Here is a 19,062-nt window from a genome sequence, read left to right as displayed (position 1 = left end):
GGGGTTCACTTTGGAGGGGCGGGCAAAGAAGGGTTCTCTGAGGAGCTATCACTTGAGCCAAGACCAGGGGGAGGACGAGACACATCCGTGAGAAAGCCGTGGAGGTGGCAGGAACAGCCAGTGCAAAGGCCCTGGGGCATACACTAGTGACCCAGGGAGAGGCTGGGCGGGTGCATGGAGCTGGCTCCATAAGGGTTGCCTGGGCCATCCTAGGGCCTTTGGATTTTATTCCAAGAGCTTCAGGTGGTCACTGGAAGATTTTAAGCAGAAGAATGATTTGATGGGGTTGGCATCCTTAAAAGTGCACTGACACCTCCCCTGCAGAGGATGGAGGGTGGGACTCAGGTGGAGAGGCCCAGATCCCTGATGTGGTTGAGGTTTGTTGCCCTCCCCTGGCATCGTGCCCCAGGACGAGGGCTGGGGCATGCCAGAGACACCTTCTGCTCCCCAGGGTTTCGGGGGCAAGATGGAAGGGCTGGGGGTTAAAGGCAAAAGCAGGTTAATGATCCCAGAGTCAGGGAAGTCGGTCGTGACCTGAATCTAGGCTCCAAAGTTCAGCTCAGTTAACTTTCAACCTCCTGGGAGGCTCCCTGGCATTTCCGACAGTGTTCCTTCACGGCTGCAGGGGCTCTCGGAGGACGAAAGGGGCAGGTGTTGTCCCGAGATCCCCCAGCAGCAGAGGGCCCTTTGGGGACCCCAAATCCCCAAATCCTTCCCTCCCCTAAATGTTTGAAGGTCTTGTGTGCACCCGACAAAGGCACCTCAAATCCCAGGCTCCCTTTGGAATGCGAGACCAGCCCTGCTGCCCACCCATAGCCCCCGATGGAGGGCTCGGTCGGCCTCGGCAGCATCAGGCCAAGCAGGGGACAGAGCTCAGGTGGAACTGACACGGAGAGTGGGGGGACGGGTTGAGGGGATGACGGCGGAAGAAGCTGTTTGCTCCCCGTCTGCCGGGGGTGGAGAAGCTCTGTTTTTCTGGAACCCTCATCTGTTCTTACCACTGCTGACGCCGCCACCGCCGCGGATGGGGAGAGAGGGAGGGGGAGCCAGTGCCAAGTTGGCCCGCCCCTTGTGAACCTGGGCCTCTGCCACGCTCCCCCGCCCGCCCGCCCGCCGCGAGCCTCCGTCTGGAGGTCACATTCAGTCCTGCCGCGTCTCGCTGGGTCAGGCAGCAGGAAGATCAGAGCTGAGCCCGGCTGCGGGTGACACGGCTGCCCTGCTGGACCTGGGTCCTTGGATTTTGCCCGGCCCGGGGGTCTGTGGGCCCTGGCTGGCACTGCTCGCTGAGCGTCCGCACTGGGCACATTGGTGCTGGAGGAGCTCGGCACGCGGCGCCCCAGCAATGCCTGGCCCAGGGGTGCCCCACACGCACCACTGACAACTTCCCGCCACCCACCACCCTCGGGGAAGGGCACCTCGCGCGCCCACAGCGGCTTGGGGACAGCGTCAGAGGTGGCAGCAGCCGCTGGAGGAGCCCCGGGCCACCACAGGCAGGCGGGCTTGCAAGGAGCTGCCTCCCGCCCCTCTCGAGCCAGCCTCCGCCCGCTGCGTCCCTCCCTCCCTCGCTCCCTCCCTCCCTCCCTCCCTCCCTCACCGTGGGACGGAGAAGGATGTGAGGCTGAGCTGAGCCGCCAGCAGACGCCAGCCAGCAGCCTCGCAGAGCCGGCCGCGGCCGCCCAGCCTGCCGGCCCACTTCTCTGGGCCCGCTCCCCGGGGCATCTTCCCAGCCCTATGTTTCCGGAAAACTTAGCCGAGGGGGAGACGCGGATGAGAGGATGTGAGTGAGTGGTCCTGGGGAGGGGATGGGGGACTGCGGGTGCAGGGGCAGGGACCGCAACGTGGCCGTCTGGGATTTGAGGCTGGGCAGCTGGGGCAGCTGGGGAGTTGGAGTTCTGAGCCCTGGAGTGGGTGGGGGTCCCAGCCCATCCTTTCCCCCGTGCCCCCTCCTCTCTCTCCCTGCTGGGCTGAGGCTCTCCTGGAAGCAGGGGTGGGACCTGGATCTGTGCCTGGGAAGGTCTGTGATGCTCTGTGCAGAGGGGGCTCTCCAGGTGGACGGGGGCTTCAAGCTGGGTCTGGCGGGGTGGGCTCCAAGGCACGGTGGGGTGGAAAGCCCTTCTCCCTGTGCCTGGCATCCTCTGCCTGGGCTTCCCAAAACACAAACCAGAGGAAGCCAGTGCCAGCCTGCCCCTACCCCGAGGCCCTGGCCGGCGCTAATGGAACACCTACTCTGGCCCCTCACAGGGCAGTTAAGGAAACTGAGGCCGGAGAGCAGAAGGGCTGGCCGAGATTGCTGGCGAGCTCTGGCCAGGTGCCCGGGTGACTCTGCCCATTGCTCCTTTGGGAGCCGCATGTTTTCAGGAAGGACTGGGTGACCGCCATCCCCACCTCCATCCCCTCTCCCCTGCCCTCAACCTTCTCCCATTGCCCCCATGATCGGAGTTATTTAGGGTCCCCAACCCCCAGCCAGGCTCCTAGCCACCTCCTTATTTATTGACTGAGTTTGGAAATGTCAACCTCCCCAGTGTCGTCGGGCCACCCCCCCGGGCTCTCCATGGCCACCCAACCTGGCAGGCCCAGATGGGAGACCCGCCCTCTCCCACCTGGGTTCCGGGCCTGTGATCCCTCTGGCCCGGCGTGTTTGCCTGGGCTCTCTTGGCCCCGGCTGGGGAAATATAAATAAACGCACGGCCCCATCCACCAGGTTCTGGAAGTGGCAGCTGCTGCTGGCGCGGGCGGAGGGAAAGGTCAGGGGCCGGGTGCCACTTGATCCCACGCCCCGGCCCTCCCCTTCTGCGCCTGTCCTTGAGGAACCCTGAGGAGCGGGCCGTGAGGCCACGTGGCTCCCAGGGCCACAGCGGGCGAGCAGGTGGCCTGTCAGTCAGTGCCACCCCCACGCCACGGGGGCCAGAGGACCCAGAGGGCAGGAAGTCTGGGGCCCCATGCCCGTGTTGCCTGCCTTGGCTGATCCTCTAAGCTTGGGTGAGTTGGCGGGACCCTCTGAAATCTCCCCAGGAGATTTCTCCCTCCTGGGGATGGGAAAATGGTCACAGCCACGCCAGCAAGGATGAGACGGAACCAAGTCTTTGAAGGGCTTTGCAAACTCTGTGTGTCACTTAGCCATGCCATGGGCTGATGTGTTGATGTTTCTGCTGCTGTTATTTGATTTGCATTAGAGCCTTGTGTGTAGCAGGCAGGCAGCCGGCACGTGGGTGGGTAGGTGGGTGGGTGCGTGGATGGATGAATGAAGGAAGGAAGGAAGGAGGGAGGGAAGGAAGGAAGGAAGGAAGGAAGGAGTGAAGGAATGAATGAAAATACCAACACAGACGGCTGCCCCTCGGCTCCACGACCCCTGAACAATTTTAGCTGGAGCTTGGCTTGCAGATTGATTTGATTCAAGAAAAATGGTCAAAAACTTCATTACGGGAAATCCTTCATTAAGGTCCTTACAAATATAGCTCCGGCTCAGGGAGGCTGCCAAGTCCCGAGCTACGTGATTCAGCCTTGGGGCCTGCTGCCCTGGAGGGGCAACCTCTTGCCGCACAGCCCCCTAGGTCAGGAGCGCTCCCTGTCTCTCCCACAGCCCTGGGAAAGTGGGCAGGCCCTACCTGCACGGGCTGGCTGGGCCATACAAGGTCACGCCGCTGGAGACACGGGCATAAATATAGAGCTGCCTGGCCTGTGCCTGTGCCTGTGTGTGCCACAGCTCGCCGGGCAGATGGGCCGAGGCCGGGGGCTTGGCTTCCCCGGCGCTGCCTCCGGTGGCAGCAGGGGTTGTGTTTCTGCTGAACCTGGTGTTTGTGGCCTTGAAACTAGAATGTAGGGGGCGGCATGCCACTCTGGCCTGAGACCTGGGGATGGAGGGAACTTTTTCTGCCAATTCCTGGAGGGTCTCTTCCCACAGCAGGAGGTCTGTGAGGCTGAGAGAACCTCCTGGTGGTGTGGGTTGGGGTTTGAGAGCAAATTCCAGCCGCCCAACCTGGCCTGGTGGGCCTCGAGTCCCGAGTGGGCCTTTAGGTGCCCTTAGGGAGTTTGGGCCCTGGAGGTGCCCCAGTTAACCTGGGCCTGGAGGCTCCTGGCCCCAGCTCACCCCCACCCTGACCTCCACCCTCCCATCCCCTGCTCACCACGTCCCTTCCTTTCCCTGGGCCGGTGTGGCCGGAAAACAACCGTCTCCCGAGGCCTCGCCTGCAGCTGTGAGCGAGTGTCAGGGCTGGGTCACGTCGGCCGCCCTCCCGCCCAGCTTGGAGGAGGCAGGAGAGGTGGGGCCTGGGCAGAGGCTGTGCATCCTGGACATTCACAGCCCTCCACCCCCAGACTTCTGCGCGGTGGCTCTGTGGGGCTTCACCTGTCGCTTTTGGCTCCTCCAGCCCAGGCCTTTCCCATGCATCCTGGCCTGGAGTCAAGTGACTGAGAAACCAGACCCCAGAGGCCAGCCCTGCCACCCTCTAGTACCTTCCCCGCCAGGGGACACATGGCCCATCGCTGTCTCTTCTTCCCGAGGTCCTGGGCCTGAGCTGGGAGCCCCAGGCTGGGTTTCTGCTCCAGGCCCGTTTGCCCCCCAGGCCATGTACACAGGTCCCTCTGCCTGCCGGGCCTGGCCGCCCCTCACTGCCCTCCTCTCCCGAGACAGGTCTCCTGGAACACGGCCGCAACTGGTCGGCCATCGCCCGGATGGTGGGCTCCAAGACTGTGTCGCAGTGTAAGAACTTCTACTTCAACTACAAGAAGAGGCAGAACCTCGATGAGATCTTGCAGCAGCACAAGCTGAAGATGGTGAGTCCACAGCCGCCTGCGCTGCGCCTCCCGGGGCTGGGAGAGGAGCCCAGGCTGCCTCAGGAGGTGTCTCTGCACCCCAGGAGGCGTGGGCCAGGGACGGGTCATTATGCCGCCTTGTTAGAACTCAGTTTCTGGGGGTTCAAGCCTGGGAGTGCCCCGCGATGCCTGCAGCCCGCAATGCTGCTGTGTGTCCCTGCCCTGGAGAAGGGCCAGGCCAGGCTGCCCTCCACCCCCACCCTGACCCTGCTCCGCTCAGACAGACACCTCTGGGGGCCCTCAGCCCCAGCTCAGGGTGTGGGGGAAGGAGCGCGGTGGACCAGACTGACTCAGCCAGGAATTCAGGCTGTCAGCGCGTTGGAATGAGGACCCGGAGGCAAATGGGTCCTGAGCGAGCAGCTCCCCCGCCCCATTTGACCTCACAGCTTTAGGGCTGCTGTGGCGGGGGAGGGACAGGTCTAGGGGGTGGGGAGCGGACATCTCAGCCCCAGCATCCTGGAGGGCTTGAGGCAGGTCCTGGGAGGCTGAGACCCTTCCCTCCTGCACAGAAGGTGCAGGCCCGCCTCGCCGCCTAATGGCCTCCAAGGAGCAGCCGCTTCTTCCACAGCTGTTTCTGGGAATCAAGGAGCATTTTGAGGGAGACCTCTGCTGCTTTCCCTCTCTCCTTCACTACGTCTCTCCTTCCCTTCCTCCCTCCTTTCTCCCTCTTTGACATGCTTGCCAAGCATTTTAGAGCTGGGGAAACTGAGGCTTAGCCAGGCTCATCTGCAACTGAATTGGGATTTGTACCCACAGTTATGAGATCAGCACCCACGCTCTTCATTGCTAGGCTGCATGTTTCCTCATCGATACAGAAGCACGAGGGAGGGGTTGCATAGCTCCCCTCCCCGCCTCCCCTCCAAACCGTGACGTCGGGCTGCCTTGCGCCTGGGTGTACAGTGTATGCAGTGTGTTCCAGACAGACCATGCTGAATTGCTCCCTCCCTGCAACCTGCTGAGGCCCAGAGAGGGTGAGCAGGCTGTGAGGTCACACAGCCTGCAGTGGGAGGGCCAGGTATAGCCTCGCCCTGTTTGAATTCTGCCCAAGTACTGCGCAGAACGTAAGGACATCCTTCCACCCTCCCAAGTGGGTTCTTCGTGAGTCATGTGTGCACGTGGCTGCTGGTGGCTCCGGGACCGAGGGGGCACAGTCCCACGGCCCTGTGGTCAGCGCTGAAATCCACCCTCTGGCCTCAGGGAGGCCCCTCCCCGTCACTTCCAGTTAAGCAGTGCCCCGCGTGCCCTCCACATCAGCCCCTGGGATTTGTCCCCAGAGCTCAGGGCTTCAGGCAGCGCCCTCTTCTTCTGGATGCTTTGGGCTTTCCGGTTGGGTGTAGAGGAAGGCACCGTGTCTGGCTGAATGTGCAGACCCCTGTTCCTAACACCTGCTGAGGTCCCTTATGGCAAAGAGGGCCCATGCCACAGCAGCCTGGGGGCGCAGCAGGGGTCCTGGGCCGGGGTGGGGGGATGCCAGGTCAGCCAGGTCAGGAGTCTGAAGTGGTCCATCCGGGATGACTCAGGGGCGGGGGTTTGGCCCTGAGCATCTCCCTAGGCACAAAAAGGGCCTCCTGGTTTCTCCCCAGCCTTCCTTTCTTTGTCTCTCTCTTCACCCCGCCTCCCCCTCCAGGGCCCCCTCCACCTGTCCCCCTCACCCCATGACCACAGGCGTCTCCTCCCCTGCAGCCTGCTGCCACACAGCCTGGCTTTCCAGGCTTCCGCAGGGTGTGGCCCTGCTGTACCCCCAGAGACTCCAAAACCTGAGAGTGGCTTGGAGGATGAGAGACCCCAGCATGGTGAACCTCCCATTAGGCCCCCGGCGAGACTGGGGTCAAGGCCCAGCTTGTGGATTTGGGCACCCCTGTGACCTTGGGCAGTGAATTCAGCCTTCTAAGCCTCAGTTTCCCCATCTGTAAAGTACGGGAATAACAGTTCTTATCCAAGAGGTCCTGTGAGGAGTGAACGAGTGATTACCTGTGAGGACCTTAGTGCCTGCCAGAGGGGCGATGCTCTGGGAAGGCGACCTGCCCTAGTTACTCTTACTGCTGTGGTCATTATTATTTTATCTTGACACCATCTACCCCCTTCTCAGGGATGCCTGAGACCCCCTCCTTTTTTTTTTTTTTTTTTTTGAGTTGGAAGGTTTTATTAGACTAGGAGATTTGTGGGAGGTATGAGCACTGGGCCAAGGTGGCATGGGCCATGCTCAAGGCACCCTGTCATGTGTAGTCACCACCAATGAAGCTGCTGGCATGGACAAACATGTGGCCAGCGATCCCACTGACGAGGGCCCTTCTTGAATGGTGTGTGCAGGCACAGCCACAGCGTGCTATGGGTTGGGAGCAGGGACTGGGCCCAGGAGACCTGAGTTTGAATGTAGGCTCTGCCACCTACTAGCTGTGTGGCCTTGGCAAAGTGACCAATGCTCTCTGCGCCTCAGTTTCCCCATCTGTGAAATGGGGACAATAATGAAACCCACCTCAAAGGGCTGTTGTGGGAATGCACTGGGTGGCTGCCTACAGAGTGCTTGGAACGCGGCCTAGTGTGCCGCAGGCACTCTGCTAGTGAGAGCTGTGATAGTGCTGATGGTGACGCGCTCACGATTGATTGATTGATTGATTGATTGATGATTGATTCATCCATTCATTCAGAGAGGCACTCCAGAAGGATGGTGCAAAGCAGGGCTTTGGAGCTGGTGGCTTCGCACCCTAGCTCTGCTGCTTAGTGACTAGGTCAAAGGATACTGGGCTTCACTTCACCTCTCTGTGCCTCAGTTTCCACCTCTGTAAAATGGGGCTAAGAATGGGATCCAGGCATAGGGCTGTTGAAGAACAAGTGTGTTTCTTTTTGTGAAGGGTGGTGCCTGTTCCTTGGTCAGCCCTCAATAAGCATCCAGTATTATTCTCACTGTCCATTCAGCAACCCCTTATTGAGCGCCTGCTGTATCCCAGGGAAGCGATGGCAGGTGCCCTGAGGGCAGAGGCATGGATGGGGTTTTCCTGCTGGGCGGAGGGGCTGACATTTAGTGGACCGTGGAGGGAGTGGAGGCTACATGGAAGGATTCTGAGCTGAGGCACAGCCCCCATCCAGGGCTGGACTCAAGTTGGGTCGTCCTAGTGTCGATGAGAGTGATTCTGATCTGAATGACACAGCTGATAAAGAAGGTGGCCCTTCTGTCCCCTGATGCTGAAGACTCCGGAGGCGTGGGCAGGAGGGGACCCTGAGAACCAGGTTGGGACCTGGATGAGAATGAGTGATTCGGGAGTGTGCGGTTGGTTCTCGCTCCTGGCCCACCTCGAAGGAGCACCCTCATATCGAGGGCTGCAGAGAAAGCAGAGCAGATGCAGGGACCCATCATAGGAAGCGGGGCTCAGGCCAGGCCAGCCGTCTTGACAGTGGCCGCTCTTGCTGCAGTGGTGAGCTTCCCGTGGCTGCAGTATACAAGCGGGCCTCACCAGGAGAGATGCCGCTGAACCTGGTGACCTCTGCCTCCTGCCCCTCCCCTGTGCCTTTCAGTCCCAGGGAGGAGGGCACATCCCAGTGAATCCTAACACAGTAACAGCCACCTCTGGCTGCTGGCCCAACCCTGTCTGGAGTACAGGAAGACATGTCACCCTTGGCCAGAGAAGGAAGGAGTGGGGAAGCAGAGGGTCAGTGGGTGTCCCCTCCTGCCTTGCACCAGGCCTGGCCCGAGTGTGGCCACAGGCGACGTCAGCAGGAAGCAGGATCCGGCGGGCGGGCGGGGCATGTCCCAGAGTTATGTAACACTTGGCCTCAGTGTCTTCTGCGAGGTTTCCCTCCCCCTCCTTATGGCCGAAGGTTACCCTTTTCTCCCATCTGTGAATGCAGGCCCCTCGGGCTCAGCTTCCATGTTCCTCAGTCTCTGTCCTCCTCAGCCTTGGCCCAGCCCCGCCTTGTTTTCTGCTGTTAATCTCTTCTACCTGAGGCTGCACAGACCTGCAGAGAGATGGTCCCGCCAGGAAATGTTTGAACCTGGCTGGCATTCAAATCTGGGTTCCTCGACTCATGAGCTGTGTGGTCTTGTGCATGTGTCTGCCTCTCTGAGCCACTGTCCCTGTCTATCAGGTTCATTCATCTAAAGACGTAGTTACAGAGCATCTGTTCTGTGCCAGACACTGTTCCAGGTATGGTGGGAACGTAGCAGAGAACAAAGATCCCAGCCCTTGAGGAACTGGTGCGAGAGACAGGTTCGCACACTCAATTTCGGAATGGAGTCTGAAGATGCTATGAGAGGAATGTAGTAGAAAATGATTGATGGTGGAGGTGGGAGGGATGAGCTAATGATGGAGCGATCAGGGAAGACCTCTCTGATGTCTGAACTAAGGCCTGAAGGAGGTGAGGAAGTGAGTTATGCAGATATCTGGGGCAAGGGTGTCCAGGCAGAGGAACAGCCGGTGCAGAGGCCCTCTGGCTAGGAGGGCAATGTGTTTGTAGCACAGTCCCTGAGGAGGGAAGAGGGGAGAGCAGCTTGGAGAGGCAGACGGGGTCCAGGACTGGATCACACAGGGCCATGTGGATGGAGGGAGGACTTGGGAATTTTATCCAGGTGTTGGAGAGTTTGAAGCAGGGGGTGACATGCCCTGATATGCAGAGCAGCTGTGCAGATCCAATAAATTAATACCAGAAACCGCTTGGCGCATAGTAGGTGCTTAGTAAACATCAGCCGTAATGACCGCTGCCATCACCAGCATCTCGTATTCCACACACACCAGATCCCACAGTGCTGGACCATGTGTGTAAGGATTCACTGTAACTCCTGGGACTCTCCCTGAGACCCAGCCTTGTGGGGATTCAGGGTGTTGGCACCATCCTGGTCCACTGCCTCAGAGGCCCCACCCTGCCCCCCACAGAGAGACCTTGCTCTCCAGGATGGTGGGCGCCACGAGCAGGCCGACAGGAGACCCCTGTTCCCTGTGAGACTCTGAGTATCTCCCATGTCCCAGCCACTGCCCGGGCAGCTCAAGGCACCCAGCCCTGAGTCTTTCCTGAGCCTCTGTCTGCCAAAAATAGATTCGGGAAGCAGGGGCAGCCCTCGGCCGCAGCCGCAGAACCCACATGCCACCACTTTCTCAGGCCGCCACAGGCTCGAACTCTCCTGGGAGAGGCTCGGGGTTCAGGGCAGGGCTGGGACTGGGCCCAGGACATGTGTGGGGTTGCAGAGCTGGGCATCCCCGTGGGCCCTGTGGGCACTGGCAGGGGCAGGGCTGTGGCCCTCCGGCCGACTGTTGGTGACGGAAACTGTGACTAATGGACGAGCAGACGTTTCCCTTTTCCTCCCTGCGTTCCAAGCGGCTGTGCTCAGAGGAACCCTGTTTGCTCAGGAAGAAGGCAGGACAGGAAGTGATCCCATTCCCTGCCTGTGGCTGGGGCTTGGAGCCTGAGAACCCCTCTCCTCCCCTTCATGAGGCCCAGCTCCAGCCTGGCCGTGGTGAAGGGCCGGGGTGGGCAGGGCCCACCTGGCATTTGCCCGAGAGCAGCCTGTGTGGTCTGGATGTCAGGCAGCTTTTTCTTGGAATCTGGGCGCACCAGTGCAGAGGGATGTGTGATTCCCTGTGGCTGCCGCAAGGAAGTACCACAGGCCGGTACAAACAACAGAGATGTATTCTCTTCCAATTCTGGAGGCCAGACGTCTAGAACCAGTGTCCGCAGGGTTGTGCTCACGTTCAAGGCTGCAGGGAAGCCTCTTGCATCTTCCAGTGACTGCTGGCAGTTCATGACATTCCTTGGCTTGTAGCTACATCCCTCCACATGTGTCTCGGCTGCCACAGGGTCTTCATCTCCCTGAATCCGTATTTCCCTCTTCTTCCACAACTGTCAGTCCTGTTGGATTTTGGGGCCCACCCCACTCCAGTGTGGCATCATCTTAACTAATGGCATCTGCAGGATCCCGTTTGTAAGTAAGGTCACGGTCTGAGGTTCCGGGTTGATGTGAACTTTGGGGGACACCATTCAACACAATACAGGGCTCTTGGCTGAGAGCTGTGGGTACCTCCGGGTGTGGCGGAGGGCCCGCCTCTTTCTCAGCAACCCCAGAGGGGTCAGGCTGCTGCCGCTCCTGTCACACCAGGCTGTGGTGGGCACCCCCTAGTGTCTTTCCAGTCCCCCTGGGAGTCCCCAGTCACTTCGAGATGCTGCCTCCACGATGCCCCTGCTCTCAGCTGTCTGTGCGTTCAAGCCCACGAAGGCTGGCCTTTCACAGTTGCTCAGCAAGTCAGTCAGCAAACACTTTCGGAGTCTCTGCCTGGCTCAGCATGGGGACAAAGAGACACCCACCCCTGTGAGCCACAAAGATGAGCGGTTTGATGACGGTGCCTAAGTTGGGGAAGAAGGGTGGGCTCTGTGAGTGAGGAGCTGGGGTTCCCAGGAGAAGGGAAAGTGGAGGCCCCATGACGTGGGCTTCTTTCCATTCCGGGACACACCCGGAATGTTCCCCCAACGGAGGCCTTTGCACCTGTGACTCCCTGCACCTGCCACTCTCATCCAGAGCCTGGCTGGCCCCTTCCCTCTGCTGTCAAATCTGGACTCAAATGTCACTTCCTTGCAGAAGCCCTTCCGGACTGTTCTGTCCAGAGGAGCACCTGCCCTTGTGCTCTTTGTCCCACCTCATTTCACCTGTGCAACCCTCTGAGTGGTGCTTCTGTGTGAAGAGCACATTGCTGGTCTCCCCAGCGGCAGGGCAGCCTCCGAGGGTCTGCCCCTTGTCTACCCCGTGCCTTGTGTCCCCACAGACCTGGTATGCAGAACCGGGCACACAGTAGGTGTTCTGTAAAAATTCAGGAAATGAAATGCGAGCTTCCCAGGCTGGCCTGTCCCCTGGGGACGGGTGAGACTTGCATAGCAAGGAGAAGCTTCTGTGTTCATTCCCTCCACATGTGCCGATGAAGCTGACAGGGTGTCCCCAGGAGGCGTGGTCCCTCTGGCTAGGAGAGTCCTGGGCAGTGTCAGACAGGTTATCTCACGCTCAGGAAGGATATCAAGGTGGCTGGGGGGCCCGCCTGTACCCAGAGTGTATCTGGGGCTCAATGGAAGAATAAAGGCCCCGGTAAAAATAACCCCTGGCACGCTTGGTTGCCGAGGTGGGGTGTGAGGGGGACAGTCACCCTCATTGCCACATGGCCAGGATCACTGCCCTTTGCACCTGTGGTGAGTCCCCAGGCTGACAACCCAGGCCCCAGCCCTGATCTGCTGCTTCCCTGTGCCCAGGAGAAGGAGAGGAACGCGCGGAGGAAGAAGAAGAAGGCCCCGGCGGCGGCCAGCGAGGAGACTGCGTTCCCGCCCGTGGTGGAGGATGAGGAGATGGAGGCGTCGGGCGTGAGCGGAAATGAGGAGGAGATGGTGGAGGAGGCCGAAGGTGAGGGCTGGCGCAGCTTGGCGGTGGCTGGCCGCTGTGGGTCCAGGCTCTGAGGGAGGGCATGGTGGGAACTGACCCCGGCAGCATCCTCTCCCCTGAGTCATCTGGGTCCTTCTTAGAAGGGGCTTCGACTCCCTGGAATGGGAGGGCCTGACTTGCCAGAAACTCACCAGTAATGGGCACAAGATTGATGGCCACAGTAATACCGAGAATAATCAGCTTCTCTGGGAGCCCCAAGCCTCACTCAGCCCTTCTGATGCCCATGAGTTCAGTCTTATGCTTGGGTAACCGGATGTCCAGGCCAGCCCTGTGGGTGCCTGCTGTCTTTCACCCCATCCGGTGTTACAGTTTAGAAAAGAATTTACTTTGGAAAATAGTTTTGTTTGTTCATTTTGGTTTTTTTCAGACGGAGTCTTGCTCTGTCGCCCAGGCTGGAGTGCAGTGGCGTGATCTCGGCTTACTGTAACCTCTGCCTCCCGGGTTCAAGCAATCCTGCCTCAGCCTCCTGAGTAGCTGGGATTACAGGCACCCGCCACCACACCCGGCTAATTTTTGTATTTTTAGTAGAGATGGGGTTTCGCCATGTTGGTCAGGCTGGTCAGGCTGGTCTCAAACTCCTGACCTCAGGTGATCTGCCCGCCTTGGCCTCCCAAAGTGCTGGGATTACAGGTGTGACCCACCACACCAGGCCTGAAGATTGTTTTTTGACCAGAACTCTTTTACAAGGTAACCGGTATAAATAGAACCTATGTGTCAGTCGGGAAGTATTGTAAACGTTATATAGTTATTTTTAGTGCCTCCTTTTACTCCCAAGTGTCCCTGTTTGGGTGATAAATAATTCGGTCCCCTTCTTTGGTGTCCCTGTTTTCTGTATGGGGAAACTGAGGCTCGGGCACTGAAAGGTCTGGGCCCAGGTGCCCCAGGTACCAGAGAGTGTGTTGTTCTACCAGCTGTAGACTAGACAGATGCCCCACCAGGTGAGTGCTGCTGAAGAGAGGGCATAAAGCCATCGTGTGCGTGGTGCTGGCAGGTCTCCCCGGTCCCCTCAAATGGAGGACTGTGACCACATGAGCTGTGTGTTATCCAGGGCTCCGGATAACACATGGCTCAACTTTGTTATCAGTGTTTATAGACCCGGGAGCTGAACACCGGCTGCCCACACCTTGCCCCATACTCTTGGTCACGAGTTCATCCACCTTCGACCCCCTGTGGCTCTTTTTCCCTGTCAAAGAAGAAGTTGGGGGTCTAGACTGTTCCCACTGTGATGTGACCAAAAGCCCCTGGAGGACCCCAGCCCTTCTCGGTTGAGTGTCCCTGACTCTCTGAAGGAGACACGAGCGGCCCAGCGGAGCCCAAGTCCTTGGTGAACTCAACCCTCCTTCCTCCTGCCCCGTCAGGAGTCCTTCTGTTGTTCCTGTCCTCCCTCCCTCTCTGCCTTTGAATGCACCGACTCCTCCCTGGCAGAAGGTGCAAGTCACCTCCTGGTTCTATAAGCCCAGCCTGCAGATAAATCCAGGCTCCTCCAACCTGCAGTGTTTCACCAGCCCGAATCCCAGCTCCTGGCTGGGAATGGGCAACTGGGCCCTTGGGTGACTGTCATCTCACGCTAGGGGTGGGGCAGAGGCCCTGAGTCAGGCCTCCCCACCAGCTTTGGGTCTCTCTGACCCAAGTTGGCCAAAAGCCTGGCCAGTGTCTGACAGAAGGAAGGCCGGGGCTGCAAGTCCCTTGGGTCATCCCATTTTGGGTTCTGGGTCTGTAGCCAGGACAAGAGAAGACCCCGGGAGCAGAAACCCAGTCCCCTCTGTAAATATCCCTCCAACTGTCTGAATGGCCAGGACGCAGGCTTGGTGGGAGCATTGTAAGAAGCCAAGCTCTGGCCACACGTTAAAACTGGAGCAGACACTGCCCAGAACTGTGTGGTCATGACCCCCGCCTCGCTTGCAGGGCTTACAAAGCCCAGTAGGGCTGGGGAGAGGTGTGCTCTGCTGGGTGGGGGAGGAGGGAGGGCTGAGCTGGCTAGAGCTGAGGCTTTTGTGACTACGTGGTGGTGTTCTGTGGCCACTCAGAGATCGGGGACAGAGATCAGAGGCCCTGATTAAGCCTTCTGGTGCCCAGGGTGTTACCCCATCTTAAGGATGAGGAGACTGAGGCTGGGGGAAAGGAGAACCCGTCCCATGGGGAGTCCTGGCACATAGCTGGTAGGCTCGGGGTCTGCCGGCCCAGCCAGCGCACACCGCGTGGCCTGTCTTTTGTGCTCAGGATGGGGAGGTGAGGCAGGTGCTGGGTTGGAGCCTGAGGCTGCCCTGCCGGAATCTCCCCGGAGACCCAGCCAGCCCCAGCAGCACTGCAGGCCCCTCCCCGGGGGCGGTGGAAAGGACCTTGTTGATCTGGGCTGGAAGTATACCAGCGCAGGGCTGGGAGGGATCCCCTGGCCCAGTGGTTTCTCTGGTAATAATAATCCTCATAGTGGATGAAGCAGGTGCTACTGTTCTCCCCATTTTACAGGTGGGGAGACTGAGGCATAGTGGGGTTATCCAAGGCCCTGCCTTGGATATTCAAACCCAGGCAACCTGGTACTGGGCACCTCCGGGCAGAAAGGAAAGGAGGCCATCTGGTAGTGTCTTTATTTTTTATTTTTGCTGGGTTTTTTTGGTCGCTCTTGTTAGGCACCTACTGTGTGTCAGGCGCTGCACAAAGCACTTCACCTGGATTCTAGGGCAGCGGTGGCAGGGTGTTCCCTGGGATTTGTTAGAAGTGCTGATTCGCAGGCCCCAGTCCACACGTACCGAATCAGAAACCTTCAGGGCATGGCGCAGCCACCTGCATTGTCACAAGCCCTTGGGGTGCTTCTCACACAGGCTCCTGCCCCAGACCCTCTTGATAACCATGAGAGCGAGGCGTTAACTGCCCATTTTGTAGATGAACAAACTGAGACCCAGAGGTTTCATCCCTGGTCCTGGGGCCCTCAACGTTGGCCTCCCAACACCCGGTACTCTGACTGTGGAAGGAAGGGAATGACATTGCTGAAGTCACCAGGCAGAGGAAGGCCAGGGGTTGGAGATGCAGGAAGCTGGGCTCAGTGCTCTCCCCTCTACAGCGTGGCCTTGGGCAAGCTGATTAACCTGTCCACCTCCATTTCCTCATCTGTACTTGAGAGACGATGGTCCCGGTGTTAGAGGTCTTAAAGGAGTCATGTGTGAAGAACTCGGCACGGAGCCTGGCCTGCACGCAGCCTGCATTGCTGTCGTTGCTATTGTTTCTAAAAGAGGTGGCCTCTGCTCTGGGGCCTGAAGGGAGGCAAGAAGCAGGAGAGACTGGGGGATTGGTGGGGGGCAATGATGGCTGAAGAGGTCTCAGCAGACCCAAAAGCTTCTCCCTGCAACCTCGCCCACCCCTGAGGTCAGCACCTCCCACCGCAAGGCATCCTGGGAGCCTGATGACTTAGGGCAAGGACACCCAGAGTGGCTGAAGCTCACTTTTCACCCTGACCAACCTCATTATTGGCTGGCCTTGAACAGGCCACTGGACCAGCCTGTGCAGGGCTATGCCAGAGCCTGGAGGGAGAGGGCTCGTCGGTCCAAGGAGAAGGGCAGTCGGGGCAGGAGAGCGAGCAGCAGCGAGGTCTCACTGCTGTGCACCGGGCTCCAGGCCCCTCTTGGCCACATTGCCTCCTCCCTCGCCTCCCACTACCTGGTGCCGCCTGGCTTCTAACTCTTCTCTGACTTCCTTCCAGCCTTACATGCCTCTGGGAATGAGGTGCCCAGAGGGGAATGCAGTGGCCCAGGTACGAATGTGGGCGGCTGGCCTGGGGGGTAGGGCTGGGCCGGGGCGGGCATCCCGAGGTCCCCTGTCCTCCACAAGGAACCCTGCTTCTGGGCACATGCTCTTTCTGTGAGCACCACCATTTGTGTTCCGTGGCCTCTGGGCTTCCTTTCCAGCAAAGTGGCTGTTCCCCATGCTGGTCCCGGACTCACTCCAGCAGACCAGTTTCCTGTCTCCGCTGCTTTATTGATTTTCACTGGCACACTTGGGTCTCCCACCGGGTTTGATTTCCCTGATAGCAAATGCAGGGGTTTTCAAGTATCCCCATTTTACAGAAAATGTGAACATTGAGACCCAAAGAAGAACCTAGTATGGGTTTGGGGGCTAGAGAGCCAGGACTGTGGCTGGGGTCTCCTCGCCATCCTTGGGTACATGCTTTCATCCTGCCACTCCGTCAACACAGGCCGCACTCCTGCTGCATAAAACCCATGCCAAGGCCGTTGGTGTGGGCTGTGGCCCGGGGCCCCTGTGCACGCACTGGCCTCATTGTCCACTGTGCTCGGGCCCCTGTGCACGCACTGGCCTCATTGTCCACTGTGCCCGGGGCCCCTGTGCACGCACTGGCCTCATTGTCCACTGTGCCCGGGGCCCCTGTGCACCCACTGGCCTCATTGTCCACTGTGCCCGGGGCCCCTGTGCACCCACTGGCCTCATTGTCCACTGTGCCCGGGGCCCCTGTGCATGCACTGGCCTCATTGTCCACTGTGCCCGGGGCCCCTGTGCACGCACTGGCCTCATTGTCCACTGTGCCCGGGGCCCCTGTGCACGCACTGGCCTCATTGTCCACTGTGCCCGGGGCTCCTGCACACACACTTGCCCGTTCTGCACTGTCACGTGATGATGTTGGTGGCGATGATGGTGCAGCAGCAGGCAGTCACCAGGCAGCTGCCCTTGCCATCACAATTGCCGGCTTCTCTGCCCTGTGAGATGGGAACTGTTGTTCTCCCATTCTACAGATGGGAAAACTGAGGCCCAAGAGGTAACCTGAGTTTCCCATGGCACACAGCCAGTGCGGGGCAGAGCTGGGGTTAGAGCTTAGATGAGAACACGGAGACCCCCCAGAACGAAGGCCTTTGCCCATGCCCGCCCTCGGGCTGGCTCCATCTGTCGGGGGTGCTGACCACCAGGAGGTCCTGGGGTTGGGAATTCACCAGGTTATGCCAGCAGGGTCAGTTCGGGAGAAAGGCGGCCAGGGGAGGGCAGCAGCCGTGGGTAGAGGCCTGGCCAGGGGCTTTGTCTCAGGGGCGGGGCTCCAGGCAGGGCCCAGGTGTAGAGGAGCCTCAGGGTTGTTTTGGTGTCAGGCAACAGAATGGCCTCATCCCGAGGGTCAGGGCCATGCATCTCTCCTGGAGTCCCCCCAGACCCCGCTCATCCCCTCTTCCTTCTTGCCCCGCACAGCCACTGTCAACAACAGCTCAGACACCGAGAGCATCCCCTCCCCTCGCACTGAGGCCGCCAAGGACACAGGGCAGAATGGGCCCCAGCCCCCAGCCACCCTGAGCACCGATGGGCCACCCCCGGAGCCACCGACCCCGCCGCCGGAGGACATCCCGGCCCCCACTGAGCCCACCCCAGCCTCTGAAGCCACCGGGCCCCCTACGCCCCCACCAGCACCCCCATCGCCTTCTGTACCCCCTCCTGTGGTCCCCAAGGAGGAGAAGGAGGAGGAGGCCGCAGCGGTGCCCCCAGTGGAGGGGGGGGAGGAGCAGAAGCCCCCCGCGGCTGAGGAGCTGGCAGTGGACACAGGGAAGGCCGAGGAGCCCATCAAGAGCGAGTGCACGGAGCAAGCCGAGGAGGGGCCGGCCAAGGGCAAGGATGCGGAGGCCTCTGAGGCCACGGCCGAGGGAGCGCTCAAGGCAGAGAAGAAGGAGGGCGGGAGCGGCAGGGCCACCACAGCCAAGGGCTCGGGCGCCCCCCAGGACAGCGACTCCAGTGCCACCTGCAGTGCAGATGAGGTGGATGAGCCTGAGGGCGGCGACAAGAACCGGTGAGTGGGCGCCAGGCAGCCCTAACCTTGGCTTTTGTCTGCAGACACTGAGGGGCGACTACCTACTTAGACAGCCGCACCCGGTGTGGCTCTGCCTGCTTTGGGGGAGCCCGAGGTGTGGTTAGGGAGGCAGACTCGGAGTAGAGTCCAGGAATGGGAGATGCAGGCTGGGAGGGGGCGGAGGTGTGGCCGGGAGCATCTCCCCAGGAGGTGACATCCAAGCTGAGACCTGGACGGAGGAGGCAGCCCTGGACAGCACCAGGGAGATAGTGTACCAGGCAGCCTGCTCGCTTCCTAGGGCCGCCCTTACAAGGTAGCTCAAGCCAGGTGGCTTGAAACAAATACAGTCCTGGAGACCAGGAGCTTGGGGGCACCGTGCAGGCCGGGCCACACCCTCTGAGCCTCTTGGCAGATCAGTCCTGCCTCTTCCAGCTCGTGGCTGCTGCCGGCAGTCGTGGTTGCCAGCACACCACTCTGTCTTTGCCTCTGCCATCGCATGACCTTTGCCCTGTGCATCTCTGTGTCCACATTTTCTTCTGAGGACAGCAGGCATTGGATGAGCAGCTGCCCTAATCTAGTCCAGCTTCATCTTAACTTGATTATATCAGCAAACAGCCTGTTTCCAAATAAGGTTACGTTCACGGAGATCCTGGGTTGGGACTTAACGTACCTTCTTTCGGGGGGACACAGTTCTACCCTCAACGTGGTGGGAACAGCAAGTGTGAAGGCCCGAGGTGGGAATGAGCTTGGTGGATTCAGGTGTCGAAGGGTGGAGCGAGTGGCTCAGGGAGGGGGGCAGCCTTGCAGAATGGGGAGCAGCTCTCACAGGGTTGGGGGCACTGAGTCGCATCCTGGCAGGTAGGGGCTGCATTTCTTCTCAGGGCAGTGAGAAGGCCTTTGCGAGCCTCTCCCAAGAGAGCCAGATGTGATTTACCCATGAAACCATGTGGGGGATTTGCTGGGAGTGAGAGGCACAGTCAGGAGGCAGCTGCAGGTGCCCTGGGGCCAGGGATGGAGAGGCGAGCGTGGTGGCCATGGTGATGGGGAAAAACCACAGATTCAACATGTTTTT

General features: G+C 59.9%; 1 protein-coding gene across 17 annotated transcripts in view; it reads left to right on the top strand.

Moving 5' to 3' along the window:
• The window catches only part of NCOR2 (nuclear receptor corepressor 2), a 250,101-nt gene that overhangs the window by 181,628 nt on the left and 49,411 nt on the right, over nucleotides 1–19,062 (top strand). For 13 of the 17 annotated variants that reach the window (XM_073021213.1, XM_073021215.1, XM_037995295.2 and 10 more), the window contains 4 exons: nucleotides 4,631–4,773; nucleotides 12,034–12,181; nucleotides 15,915–15,965; nucleotides 17,402–17,990. In XM_073021213.1, the coding sequence (XP_072877314.1) occupies nucleotides 4,631–4,773; nucleotides 12,034–12,181; nucleotides 15,915–15,965; nucleotides 17,402–17,990 (931 nt within the window). The remainder of the gene's footprint in view (nucleotides 1–4,630; nucleotides 4,774–12,033; nucleotides 12,182–15,914; nucleotides 15,966–17,401; nucleotides 17,991–19,062) is intronic. The other 4 variants (XM_008005177.3, XM_008005176.3, XM_037995300.2 and 1 more) reach the window with 1 other exon arrangement.

The sequence above is a fragment of the Chlorocebus sabaeus genome, chromosome 11 (genome assembly GCF_047675955.1).
Source record: "Chlorocebus sabaeus isolate Y175 chromosome 11, mChlSab1.0.hap1, whole genome shotgun sequence".
Lineage (NCBI taxonomy): Eukaryota > Metazoa > Chordata > Mammalia > Primates > Cercopithecidae > Chlorocebus > Chlorocebus sabaeus.
The sequence above is the reverse complement of the archived record's forward strand: the minus strand, read 5'-3'. Positions and strand labels throughout refer to the sequence as shown.